Here is an 18,274-nt window from a genome sequence, read left to right as displayed (position 1 = left end):
TCACTCAAGGGCACCACTAAGAATGCCTCCGCTTTCTCGCCCATATAGTCAGTTTTTCCTTCCTCACTAGATCATCCCCATCAACATAAAAAGAGGTTTGAAAAACTTTCAACCCCCGAGTAAGGGCTCCATTTCTTTGCTACACTTTTACTGTAGAACTTCTCAAAAAAGTTTCTTATACCTGCTGTTTCTAATTCCTCTTCTCCCATTCTCCCTCAGCCCAGTGCAGTCAGGCATTTTCCTAACCATTCCTCCAGAACTGTTCCTATCTAGATCACCAGTCATCTCCATATTGCTGTATCCAATGTCCGTTTCGTGGTCCTCCTCTTCCTAGACCTGTTGGCGGCATTTGACCGCATTGATCCCTTGTTTTCATCCCCTCTCCCTTCATGCATTTCTTCACATAGCTCTGGGACTCCCCACCCTCCTGGTCTTCCTCCTACTTCTCTTACTGCTCCATCTCAGGTTTCTTTGCTGGTTCTTCCTCTTCTCCAAATTCTTAGTGTTGGGAGTGCCCCAAGAAGCTTCTGTATTTATACTCACTCCCTTGGTGAACTCACCTGGTCTCATGGTGATAAGGCCCATCCATATACAGATGACTCCCAAACTTCTGCCTGTGGTCCAAATCTCACTCCTGAACTGCCGACTCACACACCCAACTGCCCACTTGACATCGCCACGTGTATGTTTCAAACTCAGCATGTCCTAGACTGAACACCTGATCTTTCCCTCGGACTTGCTCCTTGCTCAGCCTCCCCTGTCTGGGTTCATTCTTCCAGTTGCTCAAGCCGAAAAACCTGGAGTCATCCCTGAGTCCTCTCTCTTACTACCTACATCCAAGCTGTCTGCAAATCCTTCTGGTTCTACCTCCCAAGTAGATCCAGAATCTGATACGTCTCATTCCTTCCTCTGCTGTTACCCTGTTCCGAGCCACCGTCGTCATCTCTTCCCTGATTGTGGAATAGTCTCCCAACTGGTCTTCCTGCTTCCGTCCTCGGCCTCCTTCAGCTTAGACTCAGCATGGCAGCCAGCGTGGAACTTGCTTCAGATCACGTCATCCCCGTGATCAAATCCCCCAAACACTCCTTCTCTCAGCAAAACACGATGTCCCTCTGACCACCCTGTTTAAAATTGCGTGCCACCCCACACATTCCCAATCCCCTGGATCCTGCTCCTTTCCCCCATAGCACTCGTCGCCTTCTAACACGCTGTGTTACTTACTCATGCTTACTTATTTTTATTATTTAGCGTGTATCTTCTCCCTCTAGAATCTAAGCTTCACAAAGGCAGAGGGTTTTTGCCGTTTTGTTTACTGATGTGTCTCAAACTCCTGGAATAATGCCTGGGATATGGTAGGTGCCTAATACTTCTTGAATGAATGGATGAATGAATGGTTGGAGTGGTAAAGAGCATGTGGACTTTGGAGTCAGATAGCTCTGGGTTCAGTCTCAGCTCCATTATTTATTGGCCATGTGCTCCTTAACCTCCATGAGACCTGTGTCTCCTACATAAAATGGGGACCCGCAGTCCCACTCGGCAGCTTCTGTTGGAGGCTGATAATGTTGCTGACCCCTGGCCCAGGGGCACATAGTGGGCACCTGATAGGCTTGGCTCTGGTGGATAGTCCAGGTGTGGGTGTGCCCCGCGAGCTGGTCTGGGTGTGTGTGTTTCAGCGTATGCCAGCACGGCTCCTTCCAGTGCACCCTGCACCCCTGTGCCTCCACCTGCACGGCCTACGGCGACCGGCATTACCGCACCTTTGACGGGCTCCCGTTTGACTTCGTGGGGGCATGCAAAGTGCACCTGGTCAAGGTGAGCTCCTGGAGGTGTCTGTCTGCCCAGCAGGCTCCGTGGGGACCAGAGGGGTTGAGGCTGAGGACCTCTGGGCATGTTGATGTTCTGGACTGCAGTCTGATGCATGATTGGGTCGTGGGGAGATCTGAGCTCTGGGGTGTGGCTCTCTAGACACTGAAAGAAGTGCTGAGGAGCAAGATCAGGGCTGGACAGAGCCCAGCAGTCATAATGTGCCCCACAGCCTGTCCACTCTCCATATAACCTTGCCTGTCGGGGCCAGTGGTTTTTCTGTCTGTGATAGTGAGAGTGGCTGCTTTTGGAGCCTTTAGTATAAGCCTGGTGGTCACCTGAGCCATTTTCAAACATTGCTTCACTGAATTCTCACAGCAACACTGCAAGGGAGAGTTTACTGACCGCATGGGATACATGTGGCAACTTTGAGCCTAGGGAAGCTAGTCAGTGGCAGAACTGGGGGCAGGTTTGAACTAAGAAATCTGACTGCAGAGTTGATATGCTTGAGGAGCCACGTGTTAAAGCTGTCAGCTCACCTGGAGGAAAAGGAATGGTGATGTGGGGCTGGCACAGTAGAGGCAGGATCCCTTCCAGAAGGAGAAAAGGGTGCCAACAAGGCAGGTGGGAGAGTGCCAGAGACACAGCCAGGGGGCCTTGGTTTTGCTAAGGGCCTGTCCATCTCATTATATAATACTGAAAATAACAGTAATAATAATAATGATGACAACAAACCTGTTATGGAGTGAGTCCTACCTGTGGGGCAGGCACTGTACTGGGGTCTTTCACATAATTTCAATAACTCCACAAGACAAAGATTACTGACTTTATTTTATTTTTTGAATTTCAAAGGTAATGCATGCTTGTCACTAACATTCAGAACAGTACAGAAGCATATCTTAAAAAAAAAATTCCTCTTCACATCTCTTCTGTTCCCGTTCCTTGATGAATGACCACTCATAACAGTCAGGTGTGAATCCTGCCAGATCGTTTTCCAGGAGACAGACACGTGCTCGCACTCACATACACACACATACTTTGTTCAGATTGTATGAATAGGATTCTGCAGTTTGCTTTTTTCACTTAATAGTATACTTTGGACATAATCTCATACAGTCATTGCATACTTTTTCTTTCTTCTTTCTATAGAATTCTATAGAAAAGATGTGTTCTACTTTGTTTTATTATTCGCCATTGATGGACATTTAGGTTGTTGCCAATATTTAAATGCTCAGTGAATTCTTGTGTGGATATGTCTCTAGACTCTTAGAAGTGGCATTGCTATAAAAAGTTACATACATTGAGAATGTTGTTCACTGCCTGCAAACTGCCCTCGGGAGAGGCTTACAGTGCCCTCTTCAGTGCATGTAAGACAGTACCACTCCCCCACACCCCTGTCAACCCCAGTCATCCCTATTATATATTCAGTCATTCATTCATCAGATACTTTTTGGAACATCACTATATGCTGAACACTGCACCAGGCACCCAAAAATTAAATTGAGCTTCAGAGAACTGAACTAAATTGTCCAAAGTCACACAGCTCATAAGCAGAAGTGGATCAAAAACCTGACTTCCGAGTCCACGTCCCGCTACCTCTGTGCCTGTCAGCGGAATCTCTTCTCTCCCCAGTTTTATTGAACTAAGTTACTTTCTCCCCAGAGCACATCAGATTTCAGCTTCTCCGTGATTGTAGAGAATGTAAACTGCTACAGCTCTGGCATCATCTGCAGGAAGTTTGTCTCCATCAGTGTGGGGAACTCACTCATCCTCTTTGATGACGACTCAGGAAATCCCGTAAGGGCGGGTGCGGGGGAAGGTTGTGTAGACAGTTTGCAGGTTTACGGGGGCTGAGGGCTGAAGAGGGCTATGGACTGGTTTCTTTGCCACAGCACTTTCTCTTGAAGCACCATTGCGTCAGCAGGCCAGACTGAATTCCTTAGCCAGGGTCAGGAACACAGAGGTCAATGTCAGGGCGTGAGGGCGGCAGAGGAGTTGGTGAGGTCCTGGTGGGGGGGCGGGGGCAGTGATTTGTAGCCAGGCCCAGGTGAGCCAGGTTTTGGGGGCTACTCAGGCCTCAGGAATGACCATCTCTGTCCCCCTAGAGTCCTGAGAGCTTCCTGGATGAGGACCAGGAGGTCCACACATGGCAAGCAGGGTTTTTCACGCTGGTGCATTTCCCACGGGAGCACATCACCCTCTTATGGGACCAGAGGACCACAGTGCACATCCAGGCTGGGCCACAGTGGCAGGTAGTTGCATGACAAATAACTCTTAAGGGGCCCCCTGCTCCTGCCTGGGGCTGAGCCAAGCCACTGAGTGTCCTTGGGTGAACTGTACCCTCACTGAGGAGACAGGAGCATCATGCTTTCTGTCCTGTCTTCCCCACACTGCTCTGTGCCCCTTCTCCTCTGACCTTTCTCCTGTCCCTCTTCACACTATGACCCCAGTAGTCATGACTGGGTCTGTGACAGACTCCTGGACTCGTGGTGACCCCTCTGCCCATGGTTCACCCCTCATGTGCCTTAACTGACCCTGGTGTCCTCTCTTCTTTCAGGGCCAGCTGGCGGGACTCTGTGGGAACTTTGACTTGAAAACCATCAATGAGATGAGGACCCCAGAGAACCTCGAGTTAACTAACCCCCAGGAGTTTGGTAGCAGTTGGGCTGCAGTCGAGGTAAAGCTTCCCCAACTGGGCTCACTCCTGTCACCCAGCTGGGCCCTGGGCAGGGCTGAGAGAACTGGCCCCAGGTCAGGGAAGAGGGCCATTTGTGGGAGGCTACCCCTGCAGCTGCTCTCCTGCCTCTGACCCGGCACCCACAGCCCTAGACTCTGTCCTGTGGCCTGAGGACACGCACAGTCCCATCTCACAAATTGGGCTGCACACCTGCCCTGGACCAAGCCCTAGTGGAAGGGTGGTAAATGGAAGGAGACAAAGTCTCTGTCCTCGGATAGAGGAGCACTAGAAAGGAAGGGGAGCCTTGTGGGGCATGACTGTCTTACCCATCTCTGAGCCCTCGGTGCCTGGCACTAAGTCTAGTGACGAGGAGAAACCAAGAGAGACCAGTGTGGGTTGAGCCGATCAGAGAAGGCTTCCTGAAGTGGGTGGGACTAGGTTGTACTTAAAAGATAGGCCACATTCGGAAGGATGACTGTATCAGAGAGAAGGCCTCTGAGAGGGAGGACAACATTAGCAGAGGCAGCAATGAGGGGGGTGTCCTTGAAGTTTGGGAGATGTCTGACTGAGGCTGCCAAGCTGTGAGCTGTGGGGGAAACAGCACTGAACTGAGAGCAGGAGGCCTGGGTTCTTGTCTTGGATCATCCAGTGATTTGCTGGGTGACCCTGAGTAAGTCCCATCTTCTCTGTCGTCCTCTGTGAAGTGAAGGGGCTATGCCAGGAGAAGGATGATGAATAGATTTGACCTCGTGTGACAACTCTGATCAGTCAGAAGAGGCTGCCTGGGAAGCTTTGTTGAGAAATACCTAAGACTTGTGTCAGGCTCAGCTGGAAGGAGAACTGTGATTGATTATTTCTGTCTGCCGAGAGTGCAGCTGTGGAGAGTAGCAATATGAGTGTTACATATTTGCCTTTCCTGGACTGAGTGGTTTTAGGTCCCTAATCCTCCGCTGGGGAGCAGATGGAGGTGAACCTGTGTAGACTTGGGTTGGGGGAGCAGTTAGTCATGGCCTGCAGCTCAGTATAATCCTGAGATGGATGGGAGGAGGCCGTCCTCACAGCCTCAGAAAGGTGTGCTCTAACCCGTCCCTGTTTTAGAGAAGCTGAGTAGGTGGCTGACCTTTATTGCTCCCCTCCTCTCACCCCCCACTGCTGTTTCTCTCTTGAGAATCACCTTTGGCATACCTTGGGGGCTCCAGTGAAAATATAGGCCTGCAGGCAGAGGTTGGTGGACATCGAGGAAATCTGTATTAGTTATCGATAGCTGTGTAACAGTATTACTACAGACTTAGCAGCATGCAACTGCACACACACGTATTTTCTCAGTGTCTGCAGGTCAGGAGTCAGGGCACGGCGTGGCATGGTTCTCTGTTTAGGGCATCACAAGCTGCAGTCAAGCTGTTAGCCAGGGCCAGGCTCTCATCTGCAGGGTCAGCTGGGGAAGGATCTGCTTCCCGCTCACATGGTTCTTGGCAGCATTCAGTTACTTGCAACCGCAGAGCTGAGAGCTTCAATTCTTTTTGCTAGCTGTTGGCTAGAGACCACCCTCAGCTGATACAGACCACCCCCATTCCCACCACATGAGGTTCCCCAGCATGGCTGCCTGCTTCCTCACAGCCAGCAAGGGGGAGACTCCGGCAAGATGGGCTCTACCGTCTTGTGTACCATAACCATGTAATAACATGCACCTGCCCACATCTGTCCCGTCACCTCGGCTGTCTTCTGTTGGTGTGAAGCAAGTCATAGGTCTCTCCCACTCTCAGGGGAAGGGCTTGTACAAGGATCTGAACCCCAGGGGGTGGAGATCAACGGGGCCACTCTAGGAGTCTGTTCGCCACATGAGGCCACAGGCGTCTAGAGGGTAGGGAGGGCAACAGCCCTGCCTTTGACCCTCAGTGTCCAGACACCCTTGACCCCCGGGACACATGTGTCCTGAATCCTCTCCGAGAACCATTTGCCAAAAAGGAGTGCAACGTCCTGCTCAGTGAGGTGTTCGAGACCTGCCACCCTGTGGTGAGTGGACTCAGCCCCCATGCTCCTGAGCCCCTTCTGCTCCCCGGGACCCTTGCCACTCTCAGACTGCCCCCCCGACACCTCAGGAGAGACCCCCTCAGGTCTAGAGGGAAGACCCACCTCTGCTGTTACCCTACCTCCAGCCTACTTGGCTGAGTCCGTCCTGTCCCAGACGACCAGGGACATCTCGCCAGACAAACAGAGCTTCTGTGCCCTTTGCAAGCCTGTCTCACTCCCACCCTCCCTCCCGATTGGGAAGTTCTTCTGAGCAGTAAACCCGAACCCCTCCTGCTGTGGCCTCGGCCCTGCCTGCTCTGCCCTCAGTGGAGACGGGAGAGCTGGCGCTGGCTCTGCCTGGCACCCTCCAGGGCCTCAAAGGCTGTTGTCAGACTGTCCTGGCCTGTTGCTGGCCTGGCCAGTGATTCTTACCCCGTGTCTGTTCCTCGGCCACCAGATCCAATAGCCCAGGCCCAAGGAAGCAGAGAGCTTAGTTCTCCAGGTGGGGTCTGCCTGGGCCGTGGAATTATTGCTTTCCTACGAACACACCGCCCTTCTGTCACCCCACACGGTAGCTCACTTCATCCTGTGGTCCCTTCATGTTTATGCTGCCCCCTGAGGCTGACTGGCATCAGCCGAGAAGCTTCAGGGCTGACATCCAGGATCTGTCTCTGACCTCTGACTTCTGACCTCCTCCAGGTTGACGTCACTTGGTTTTACTCAAACTGCCTGACGGACACGTGTGGGTGCAGCCGGGGCGGTGACTGTGAGTGCTTCTGTGCCAGTGTGTCTGCCTATGCCCACCAGTGCTGCCAGCACGGGGTGGCCATTGACTGGCGGACCCCGCGCCTCTGCCGTGAGTGTCCAGACTGATCATCTGAGGGGGAGGGTGGAGCCCCTCTGTGGGCAGGCCTGTGGGTACCATCCCTCTGGCTAGCACTTACTGCGTCCTTAGTGTGTACTAGACACCAACCGCTTTGTGTGTATCATTCATTGAATTCTTACAACTATCCTGTTCCTGTTTCACAATTGGAGAAACAGGTGAGAGAGTGATTAAGTAACATGCTCAAGGTCACACAGGTTAGTGGTGGAGTCAGGCCTCATCTCCAGTATCTGGCTGCAAGCCTGTGCTCCTAACCACTTTACTAGAGAGTCAGGAGCCCTGGGTTCCAGACCTAGAGCTACCTTTTATAAGCTGTGTGACCTCAAACAAGTCGCCCAACCTCTCTGAGCTCAGTTTTCTCATCTGAAAAATAGGAATAGTCCTGCCCAACCAGGTTTCTTGTGAGGATCAAATGGGACAGTGAATGTATAAGCCCTTTGTCAGCTGAGACACGCAGGCTTCCTCAGAGGCAGCACAAGATATCAGTTTATTTAGAGCAGCAGTGGTCTGCAGATGCTTTTGGTTGCATACTTCTACGAGGTAAAAATATTTTGAACACACATATATATACATATATAAATACACATACATATGTATACTATTGGTAGTGTAAATGTGTATCACAAAACAGATACGAAAGTAAATATTTGAAAGATGAAATAAAATACATGGGACGTTGTTTGTTCCTGCACCCCAGTGGGTCTCCTGGTGCGGGCACACCTCCTTCTGCGGTGCTGTGGTTGTTAGGCTCTGGGGCCAGACCGTCTGGTGACCAGGCTGGGTGACCTGGGGCACGTCCCTCACACCCTGGGTCACAGTCGAGGACTGTCCCTGCCTGGCAGGTGCGGCAGGATTAAGTGAGATCGTGCAGGGAAAGCTCTTGGCCCGGTGCTCTGGCTGCTGCTGAGGTTGCTGTCGTTTTTCGTGGGGATGTGGGTGCTGGGGTGTCCTGAGCCCGGGGCTTCAGGCAGGACGGCCTCAGGAAGCAGATGGAGCGGAACCTGCCTTCGGCTCCTTTCTCTGCCTGAGCCCCTCCCTCCGCAGATGCCCTGCGGCCTTGTCAGCCTGCTTCTCCCTCTGCTTCTCCCGTATAAATCCCTCAGAGGATCCACTGTGCAGCGACTCACTTAATATCCAGGGACTACGGTCGGGCGAGCGAGGTGCTCCCTGGGGCACAAGATTTACGGGGGCACCAAAAAACTCAGTATTCATGAGAAATCATATTTGAAGACAATATTTCTTAAAAATCAAAACTAATGGAAAAGTATCTTTGATGAACAGGATATCAAAGTTGCAAGTAATGACAGGATCAATATTATTGACATTTCCTTTTGCCTCAGGCTCCAGTTATGGCTTGGCAAGACACTGTCACCAATCCAGTCTATTTTAAAACCTGGACATTTTCTTCATCATAGATATTTTGTGTTAATTTTTAAATTTTAAGAATATTGTATTAAAATATTATATATCTTGATTACTGAGGTTTTTGGCACCCTCTTAAATTTTGCACCTGAGGTGAGAACTTCCCTTGCCCTGGTCTAGGCCTCGCAGGTCTATGGGGCAGATACTAGTGGTGGTCCTATCTCAAGGAGGAAGGCACTAAATTTCAGAGGGGTTGAGTAACTTGTCCCAGCATGCACAGCTGATGAGTGAGAGAGATGGGATTTGAACCCAGGTGTGACTCTAGAGAGCTGGCTCTTGGTGACTTTTCTGGGCTACCTCCTGTTGACCTGCTGCATACTTGAAACCAGAGCCTCAGAGATGTTCAGTCTTCTGAGTCCACAAGTGAGGAGAAGCAGGGCTTGGCCGTAGCCACATGGTGGGTCAATCTCCTGCCTCGTAGAGCTCCTTCCAGAGGGCGATGCCAGATGCAAAGGAATAGTGTTGATCACGGGGTTTGGGGTATGGGGCGGAGCTAGTGTCTCTCTTCAGACCACGCCTATCAGTGAGGGAGGCCCCTCCTCAGCCTTTGTCCCAAGTCTACCCAACTGGCTCCTCATGGCCTTGCTCCTGGCTTTAGGTGCCCCCTGCAAGGACCCCAGCTTTCCCCAGTGGACCGCGGAATCCATGGCCGAGGTGCCATAGGGACAGGCTGTGGTGCTGGGCTGGGCCACTAGAGGGCAAGCTGAGCACACGCTTGAGGAGCTTGTCCGAGCCTGATGGAAACTGCGCCCAGGGGCCTGAAAAAGCCTTGGATCCTGGAGGCCCCTGGTCCCTTCTCTCCTGGGGCTCCTGAAAGACCCACTTACATCTTGTGCTTGCATTCCTCCAGGACCTCCGCAACATTTCTGACTGAGCTTCCACTCCTTGATTCTAATCTTGCCCTTTGGTGCCACACAAAGCACACCCTCCCGTCCAGCATTTATTCATTCATTCATTTGATACATGCTGAGCGCCTCCTCTGGGCCAGGCTTTGAGCTTTGTGCTGGGGGCGCAGAGAGGAGCCCTTGTATTTCCTACACCTTAAGATATCTGAATCCAATGACCGTGCCTGAATCTTGGAGTTTGGGGGGCAGGCCAGGTCCTGCCCTTGGGGAAGGAGAGAGAGCTGGGATGCTGGGGGACTTGGTTCTGTCCATCCGTCTCAGGATTCTCAAGGAGTCTCTGTTTCCTCTCTTTCAGCGTATGACTGTGACTTCTTTAACAAAGGTAAGCCAGACCTACCCAAGTGGAGCCTCGGGGGCTGGGGTACTGCCAGCCCTGCCCTGGTGCCACAGCAGCATCAGCCATCCTGAGGCCCCGCTGGCCCTGGAAGAGCCTTGACACGGGGCAGGGAGGGACTGCATCATTCAGAGAGAGCTTTGACAGTGCAGGGGCCAGGGATGCCCCAGAGCTCTGTCCCCAGCAGCCCCTGCAGCCTCTGTCAGGAGCCCAGGCCAGGCCAGCTTCCCAGGGGTTGTGCTCAGCCAGGGCAGCGCCCTCTGGCCTTCACAGTCTAGCTCATCAGGCCCGCGGAACATCGTCTTGGGTTTCATGAAGGTCTAAGTTGGCAAACCAGGCAAATACAAACTGCCCTTCCTGAGGATGGCTGGGCAAAGCTTATGGCTCAGCTCAGCCTGTCAGGTCATCTTCAAATGTCGTCAAGGTCGCAGGGCACCAGGATGTGCGCCCACCCCTGTATTCATGAGGGTGAAAACACAGGCCATGACTAAGGACCCCAGGGAGGTTAATGTCCAGTGTTAGAGCCAATTAGTCAGTTTAATCCCTGGGGTCGTGGACAGTGGGGGAGGCTGCCTGGGAGTAGTTTTCAGCACTGATCTTTGTCCAGTTGGGCTGAGGTCAGACCTTGGCGGAGGTAGATGCTCATCAGGCCCTGGTACCAGTCCCCTTGGACTTCAAGTCCCCACCCCTCCTTCCAGGCATCATCCTGCCAGAAGCAGGCCTATGTGAGCAGAGAGGCCCGAGGCTTTGTCCTCAGCTACCTGCATTATCAGATTATGGCTTGAGAAACATCCCCCTGGCGGAGTATAGCAGGTGAAATGGAGGGGGCAGATTAGAGACAAGGATACCAGTTAGCGGGTCCGCGTGATGAGGGCTGGGCCAGGGAGTAGCGTGGTGATTCACGGTGACCGCAGTGCCTAGGAGCTCCTGACCGCCGAAACCTTTCAGCCCTAAAGGAATGAATCTGTACTGGGAGACTTGCATCCCTGGGACAGGCAAGGTCTGTCTGACATCAGGCAAGACATTTCAGCAAAACAGCTCGGAGCAGAGTTTTCTCCCTTCTGTGGCATTTTAGGTGGCAGTAACTGGGAAAGGACAGGCTGTTTCCAGCATCCTCCACCCGCCCACCACCCACCCATCCATTCCTTGCTCTGTTCTTCTGCCAACGTTTTCTCTGGTCCAGGCCCCTGCCGGGTGCGGGGAAGCAGTGGTCAATGAGATGCAGCAGGGGTGCGCTGGAGCCAGCCCGCACCGGCCCCCTAGAACCAACTGTGTGTCTGACTCCACATTCGGTTGGTGGTTTGAAACTGGCCACTGGTGGGAGTATTTACACCATGAAAATCAGCAAACACGACAAATTGGGGTTTTGTTTGTTTGTTTTTTGAGAGCTGGTTGCTAACCACTTACCAGCGTTGCACCGCCTGCCTCCTGTCTAGTAGGGGAGACACACGTGGAGCCCCGATCAAGATCCTTGTCATGAGAGCTGGGCTCAGTGTGCGCTGTGCTCTAGGGGCTGGCGGGGTGCAGAGGAGGACAGATGACATTCGTATGTGGTGGGAGGGGGTGCAGAGACAGCTTCACCAAGGAGGTGACATTTGAGCTGGGCCCGAGACTGAGTAGGCATTTGCCAGGCACAAAACGGGGAGGACTACACTGAGTGGGTGGGACAGCACGAGTGGAGACATGAGGCGGGACACAGCAGGGCTCTTTCAGGGAAGAGCTGGAGAAGTTCATGGCGGCAGGGGCAGGGTGTGGGGAGGTGGGAGGTAGGCAGGGGTTGGGGCGTGAAGGGCCCCTGAATTCAAGCTGGGCTCTTGGAGTCTATCCTGAGGCTAATGGGGAGCCATCAACAGGTTAGGAGCCCTGTCCCAGCAGGGAGTGTGGCTGGGAAGGTGACTCAGGCATTGTGAGGAGGAGGCACTGGAGCTTGGGGCACCCCAGAGGGAGGGAGGTGGGTTACAAGGCTGCTGCAGTTGTCTAGGAAATCCATGCCCTGCGCCAGCCTATGCCAGCAGCTGCAGGAACCCAGGAGACACCAGACTGACACACGTGTGCAATAAGGAAACCCTGACGTGGAGCCCAGGCCTTCCCAGCCTCATCCCTGGGGTGAGCAGGGACTAGGTCTGCTGACTTCTCTCAGCGGCGCCCCTGATAGAGCAGTGCCTGGAGTGGCAGAGTCTCAGGCAGTGGGACAGGCCAACAGAGAGACTTTGGGGGCTGAGATGCTCCCGATGGGTGGCCTCTTCCCAGGCTCCCTGAAACGATTCAGGTGCTGTGTAGAGGGTCAGTTCCCATCAGGGTCTAGCAGCCTGGGGTCCTTGTCCCCTCCTTCTCATGCAAATCAAGGTCCCTGGGGCCTGGGGTGAGGGAAGTGACCCAGAGCCCCTCCTCGGCACCCTCTCTTTTCCCCACCTCTGGTGGGGGTGGGCAGGTAGGGATGAGAGGTGGGCAAGGGCCAGGGAGGCAGTGCTGGTGACTGGGCCCCTTCTCTCCAGCACTAGGGAAGGGCCCTTACCAGCTGGCCAGCTTGGCGGCCGGTGGTGCCCTGGTGGCTGTGAAGGTGGCGGGCGGTGCTGTAGTCCTAGTGAGTGCAAAGGATGTGGTACCCAGGGACATCGTGAACTTCCTGCTGACGGCTGCGCTTTACAAGGCCAAGGCCCACGGTAAGGCCCACCTCCGGCCCCACTGCAGCCCGTGGTGGAGGGAGGCAGCTGCCAGGGAAGGGGAGGATGCTGGGCTCTAAGCCATCCAGGTGACCGGAGAAACGTGGGGCTCCCACGGTGCCCCTTTCCCAGGTGAGACAGGGTTCCGGGTCAGCCTCTGAGCCTCTTCAAAAAAACACCTTCCGTCTTCTTCCCAAAGAAACCAGGGAGGCCAAGGTCCAGATGTACCTTCGTACCTTGCTTGACACAAAGGCTATGTTCCAGGAAAGCCGGGTGGGAACGACGACTACTTCCTCTCCCTGTCTCTCTCTCCTCCTCCTCCTCCTGCTCCTCTTCCTTCTCCTCCTCCTCCTCCCCCCTTTATTTTTAAGACTGGATAGACTTTCCATGCCAGAGGGGAGCATGCTGATGTATTGACTCAGGCGGGGCCTTCTCCTCTGAATAGAGGAGCAGGCTCTTGATTTGCTCAGGGTATGATCCTGAAGTCTTGGCTGTGGGTCACACAGACTGGAGCACTCCTGGAACCAGCCCCAGCCTCCTGGGTCTCAGACCGCCAGTAGACCTGAAGGACTTGGCTTTTAGTGGGCACTGTCCTCTCTTCAGAGTCCGGTAGTGCTTGAGGGGTGGCAGAACCTTGCCTGCTGGGGAGTGACCCCTGGGTGGTATCTGTGCTGGGCCCTGGGCCAGCCAAAGCCTCAGTCCACCAGTGCTAGGAAGCCTTCTCTTCTGTGGCCATTGTGTGTATCCTAGTGTGTGTCATCTCTGTGATCAGGGTTTCTTCCCCATATCCTGCTGGCCCTGTCTAGTCAGTATCTGCCTAATCACAGGGATGGTCCATGTAGCCAATCCCAGCATCCACTCGAATGTTGAACCAAGACACTTATCAGAGAGTTTATCCCAATCTAAGAATTTCCGTTCTCAGTTGCTCAGGGTCTGCAGTTTATCTAGTTATGAGGGTCTCTCTCTCTTCCCCCCCCCCATTACCATCCTCCTCCCCTCCCTCTCACCCTCCTCCTCTCTCCTTGCCTCCCTCCCTTTCATTGAGCCCCATTCTCATGCCAGGCACAGAGCTGGGCAGTGAGGAATTAGGGATGTAAGGGACAGCATCCCTGTCCCCAAGAAGTCCACAGGCCCATCCAGGAGACAGACATGGTCAAAGGCAGTTGCAAGGCCTCTGGGAACACTTGGGAGGAGCCCCTAACTCAGTCTTGGGGAGTCAGGAGAGGCTTCTTAGAATAAGTGCTGTTCCCTCAAGGGGTGGGAAGGAGCCTGGAAGGGACTGTAAGCCAAGCTCAGGAGTTAGGTCTTTATCCCGAGGGCAGTGGGGAGCCATGGAAGGGCTTTAAAGAAGGGAGGGACCCTAGCTCCTGCCCAGCCCTGGGCACAGCCAGTGTCCCCAGCTGTCGGTGATGTTCATGGTGCTGTGAGCCGGAGGTACAGTAGGAGGTGCCAGGAGGAATCACACCACTGAACAAGAAAACCCGGGAGTAAGGAGCCAGGGCCTGGGCCACAGGGGGGCCAGAAGCGCCCCAGTACCCCAAAACAGAATGCTCCCTCCCTCGACATTGCTGATCCCCAGATCTGTGTGGTCCTGTGTGAAGGAAGGTGTCTTACAACCTTCCAGGTGCAGTAGGCCACCTCCCTACTGGGGATTTTCTTTTCTCCATTCAATGTTTTAGTCCCGTAGACAAGGTCTAGTCCAGAGGGGCTGTTGATTTTCCAGAAGTTTTATGGGCATGTTAAGCAGGACCCCTGAGTAGCCTGGCCTTGGAGAGCATCACTATGGACAGCATCCCCCGAGGCTGTGAAGTCCATCCTCCATCTCAGGCAGGCCTGGATCTCATGGCAGCTGGGGGCAGGGCCCAGTGAGGAATCAGGCTCCCAGCCTACCCCGTCCTGTGCTCTTTCCCTTGTACCATGCCCAGGGTACTGACAGCAGAAGAGAAAGTGCCTTCCAGGTGAGATCTGGGGTGTCTGTATGGAGAAGGTGTCCCTTGCATTGCGCCTTGAGGGATGGGAAAGGTGGTGATGGGAAGAAATGGAGAAAAGAATCTCACAGAGAGGAGGATTCAGTAGTCACTTAGCCTGCGCCTCTCACTCTCGGGGCCTTAATGTCCTCTAGGGTGTACTGAAGGGATGCCGGCCCCAGCCTGGCACATCTCCCTGGAAACTCAATTTTACTTGACTATTTGGGGGGAGGTTATTTATTAATAATAACAGCTCATCTTCTGTAGCACTTAGCCTATGCCAGGCGCTAAGTGCTTCATGTGGAATAACTTGGTTAATCCTCGCAGCGGTCTTAGGAGGCAGGTGCCGTTACTTTCCCAGTTTACAGATGCAAGGACTGAGGCCCAAAGAGGCTGGGTAATTCACCCAAGGGCGCATCGCTTGTTAGGGACAGCAGCCAGCCTTTGGCTCCAGTCCTCTCTTTGAATGCTATGCCATATTGCCTCCCAAACAGATTTTTTAAAAAATGAAATTTAGAGAATGGACGGCAAAAGTCACTTGAATGTTTAAGGTAAAACCCTATGTTTGTCCCTCAAGGCCTGGGTCTCAGCCTCTCTCCCATTAGGAGGACTTCAGGGCAAACACTTGAGACCCTTGATCTAGGCCAACCCCAGTCTTCACAGAGAAGGAAGCCGAGGCCCAGAGATGGGAGGTGACTTGCCTGAGGCTACACAGCGAATGTGAGCAGAGCTGGGACTGGGACTTGGTGCTCTACCCCCTGTCCTGCCTGCTCCTGGAACCCATCCCTGGGGCTGGCTTCAGTGATTAAGGTCCTGGGTTCCAATCCTGCCTCCACCATCAGGGTGACTCTAGGCCTCAGTTCCCTCATCTGTAAAATGGGGTAACGCAGCATCATCTTCTCAAGTTATAGAAGTGACTTGTTCATTACGTTTGTTCTCCCCCCACTTGCGTGTAAGCTCCATGAGGGCAGGGATTTCTGTTGTTTTGTCCCTGTCACATCCCCAGTGCCTAGAACAGTGCCTGGCACACGGTGGGCCTTCAGTCAGCGTGAGCTGCAGAATGAGTGAATTCGCTGCCTCCCAGGGCTCTCCCGGAATTTAATAAAACCTGCAGGTGGGGGCCTGGTGGGCCACGTGCCTGGCACGTGGCGAGTCACTCATGAAGAGCATTTGTCGTTACTGACGTTACTAATGAGCTCTCCCTTCAGCTGCCTCATGGTCCCTCACAGCCGCCGGGGGTGCAGCAGGGGCTCTCCACAGTCCCTCCCGGGAACACAGGGGCACATAAAAGGGAGGGAACACGGGCCGGGCCCCAGGCTAGGCCTGTCACACAGTTTAGCCCTCAAGGCCCAGAGGCAGGGACTCACTTGCCCACCACACAGCCAGCGTGGTAGGTGGGGACTCCAGACTCAGGCCCATCCTGTGCACCTGCTTGTGGGCTTGGGGACGGGCCACCCAGCAGCAAGCCCCACTCCAGAAATGGGCCCTTCTGGAGAGAGGAGAGAGGACATTGGAGACCAGCTCTGGGCCTCTGGGCAAGCTCCTTCCCCTCTCTGGGATGCTGTGTTCCCCTCTGTGGGTTGGCCTCAACGTCCCCTAGGCCCACCAGCTCTGACCCTCTGGGATTCTGGGAGGAGCAGGACCAAGAAGACTGAAACCTGGCAGGTCACCGAACCCCAGCTTGTCCAGTGTGTCCATTAGAACGCAACTCCACCAGGGCAGCCATTTCTGTCTGTCCTGGCCATTTCTGTCTGTCCCATTCACTGCTGTATGCCCAGCATCTACAATAGCACCTGGTACACGGAGGGTCATCAGAAATGTCTGCAAGAGGGAGAGAGGAAAAAAGGAAGGAGGGAGGGCGGGAAGAAGAAAGGAGAGAGGGGAAAGAAGAGGAGAGGGAGAGGGGAAGATAGTCCATCACTCCCCGAGGTGTGGCAGTGGGCAGCTTCTCTGTCCTTCCACCTCCCTCGGGAAGAGATGGTGTGCCAGAGGGGCAGCCAGCGGACAGCTGTAGGTGGGCCGAGGGGAGGTGAGGCAGGCACGGAGGAGCTGATGCACAGGGTGTGTTGCTGTCCCGAGTCACTGAAAGTGCAGACGCGTGCCTGGGCATCTGCCCCCCATCTGCACCCCTCTTGCACTGACCTTACCCACGTGGCTCTCTGCAGACCTGGATGTGGTATCTCTGGAGGCAGCGGACAGACCCAACTTCTTTCTCCATGTCACAGCCAATGGGTCTCTGGAGCTGGCTAAGTGGCGGGGCAGCGATGCCTTCCACCACCGTGCCTCCTTCTCGTTGCACCGGGGAATGTGGCGGGCAGGCCTGGTGGCCCTGGAGTCCCTGGCGGAGCCCGGGTGCTTCCTCTACGTGTCGGGCCCCACGCTGGTCCTGCGGCTGTACGAGCACACAGAGGCATTCCGCCGGGGCACCCTCTTCCGCCTTCTGGGTAGGTGTCCACCCTGCCATCACCCTCGGCCCTTTGCACAACTGCCCTCTCCCCACCTCACCCTTCCAACTGCCCCCAAGAAACCGACTCCTCACTCTCCTGGCACAGGGAGGACACATGGGTGCTACCCCTGAGCTGGGAGGTGGCCTGGCCTCCATGTTGGCGGCCTAGGGAGCCGTGGGCAGTGTGGCTTGGGACCCAGCCAGCTTCCTGGGTCCTGCCTACTCCCACAGGCCAATTACACAGTCTAAAAATAGGGTGGCCCTTGTGGAAGCAAGGCGAGAAGTGATGGTGGCTGCAGCTTGTGTAGCCTGCTGGCTCAGGTTTCTTGCTGATGGGGACATTTGCCTGCCCCGCGAGCTCAAAGACCGCCCACTGGGGCACCAGGCTGAGGAGGCAGCAGCCTCCCCTGTCCCCTCTGGGAGGCCCAGGACCCTGGGCAGTGATAGGGCAGCTCTGCGCCCTCTCCAGCTGAGACCAATGGGTTCCAGGGCTTTGCCAGCCCCCTGCCAGGTGGGTCTGTCCCAAAAGTATTTGTTCTCTGCCTAAACTCTGGAGCAAGTGACCACAGTTTCTTTACCGCTCCAGCCAGCCTCTCTCCTTCATGAGCACATGTATGTTCATGCTGTATGCGTAGATCTGTTTACATATGCCCTTGTGTACATGTATCTCCAGCCAGCCTTTTCATTTATCACCCCTGCACCCCTCGCCCCCCACGCACACACACACAGACATACATATACACACCAGGGCGGGGCCAGCTCATTCTCACATTCAGCAGCATCTGTCGAGTCCGCCAATGAACCCCACCCAGGGCAGATTCCTCTCTGCCTTAACGGCAGGACTTGTGTCCCTTCCGGAAGACACCAGGGCAGAGTGGAATGAGGCCAGGTTTGAAGCTAGACAGCTTTGGGTTTGAATCCTGACCCTGGTCCTCAGCCCTTGGAGGAGAACCGCATCTCCCTGACTCTCTCTTCTCCTGTGTGACGGGCGTACTTACCACAAAAGGTAATTGGGAGGATTGACTGTCTCTCCCAGGCTTTGCTCAGGGCCTGGCTCGTAGCAGGTGTGCCCCATACATAAGCTCCCAGTTCTGGTCTCAAGGATCTTGGAAAAGCAGAATTCTTCGCAGTCCACAGCAGTGTGGGGATTAGGAAGTCAGGAAG

At 54.3% G+C, this 18,274-nt stretch overlaps 1 protein-coding gene across 1 annotated transcript in view; it reads left to right on the top strand.

Moving 5' to 3' along the window:
* The window catches only part of OTOG (otogelin), a 94,204-nt gene that overhangs the window by 38,272 nt on the left and 37,658 nt on the right, over nt 1–18,274 (top strand). Inside the window, exons 24-32 of the mRNA XM_046685504.1 lie at nt 1,674–1,812; nt 3,466–3,600; nt 3,909–4,055; nt 4,361–4,480; nt 6,377–6,493; nt 7,190–7,346; nt 9,996–10,022; nt 12,530–12,697; nt 16,830–17,108. Coding sequence (XP_046541460.1) covers nt 1,674–1,812; nt 3,466–3,600; nt 3,909–4,055; nt 4,361–4,480; nt 6,377–6,493; nt 7,190–7,346; nt 9,996–10,022; nt 12,530–12,697; nt 16,830–17,108 — 1,289 coding nt within the window. The remainder of the gene's footprint in view (nt 1–1,673; nt 1,813–3,465; nt 3,601–3,908; nt 4,056–4,360; nt 4,481–6,376; nt 6,494–7,189; nt 7,347–9,995; nt 10,023–12,529; nt 12,698–16,829; nt 17,109–18,274) is intronic.

This window comes from Equus quagga, chromosome 14, assembly GCF_021613505.1.
Source record: "Equus quagga isolate Etosha38 chromosome 14, UCLA_HA_Equagga_1.0, whole genome shotgun sequence".
Lineage (NCBI taxonomy): Eukaryota > Metazoa > Chordata > Mammalia > Perissodactyla > Equidae > Equus > Equus quagga.
Note: the sequence above shows the minus strand (reverse complement) of the source record. Positions and strands in the feature narration are given on the sequence as shown.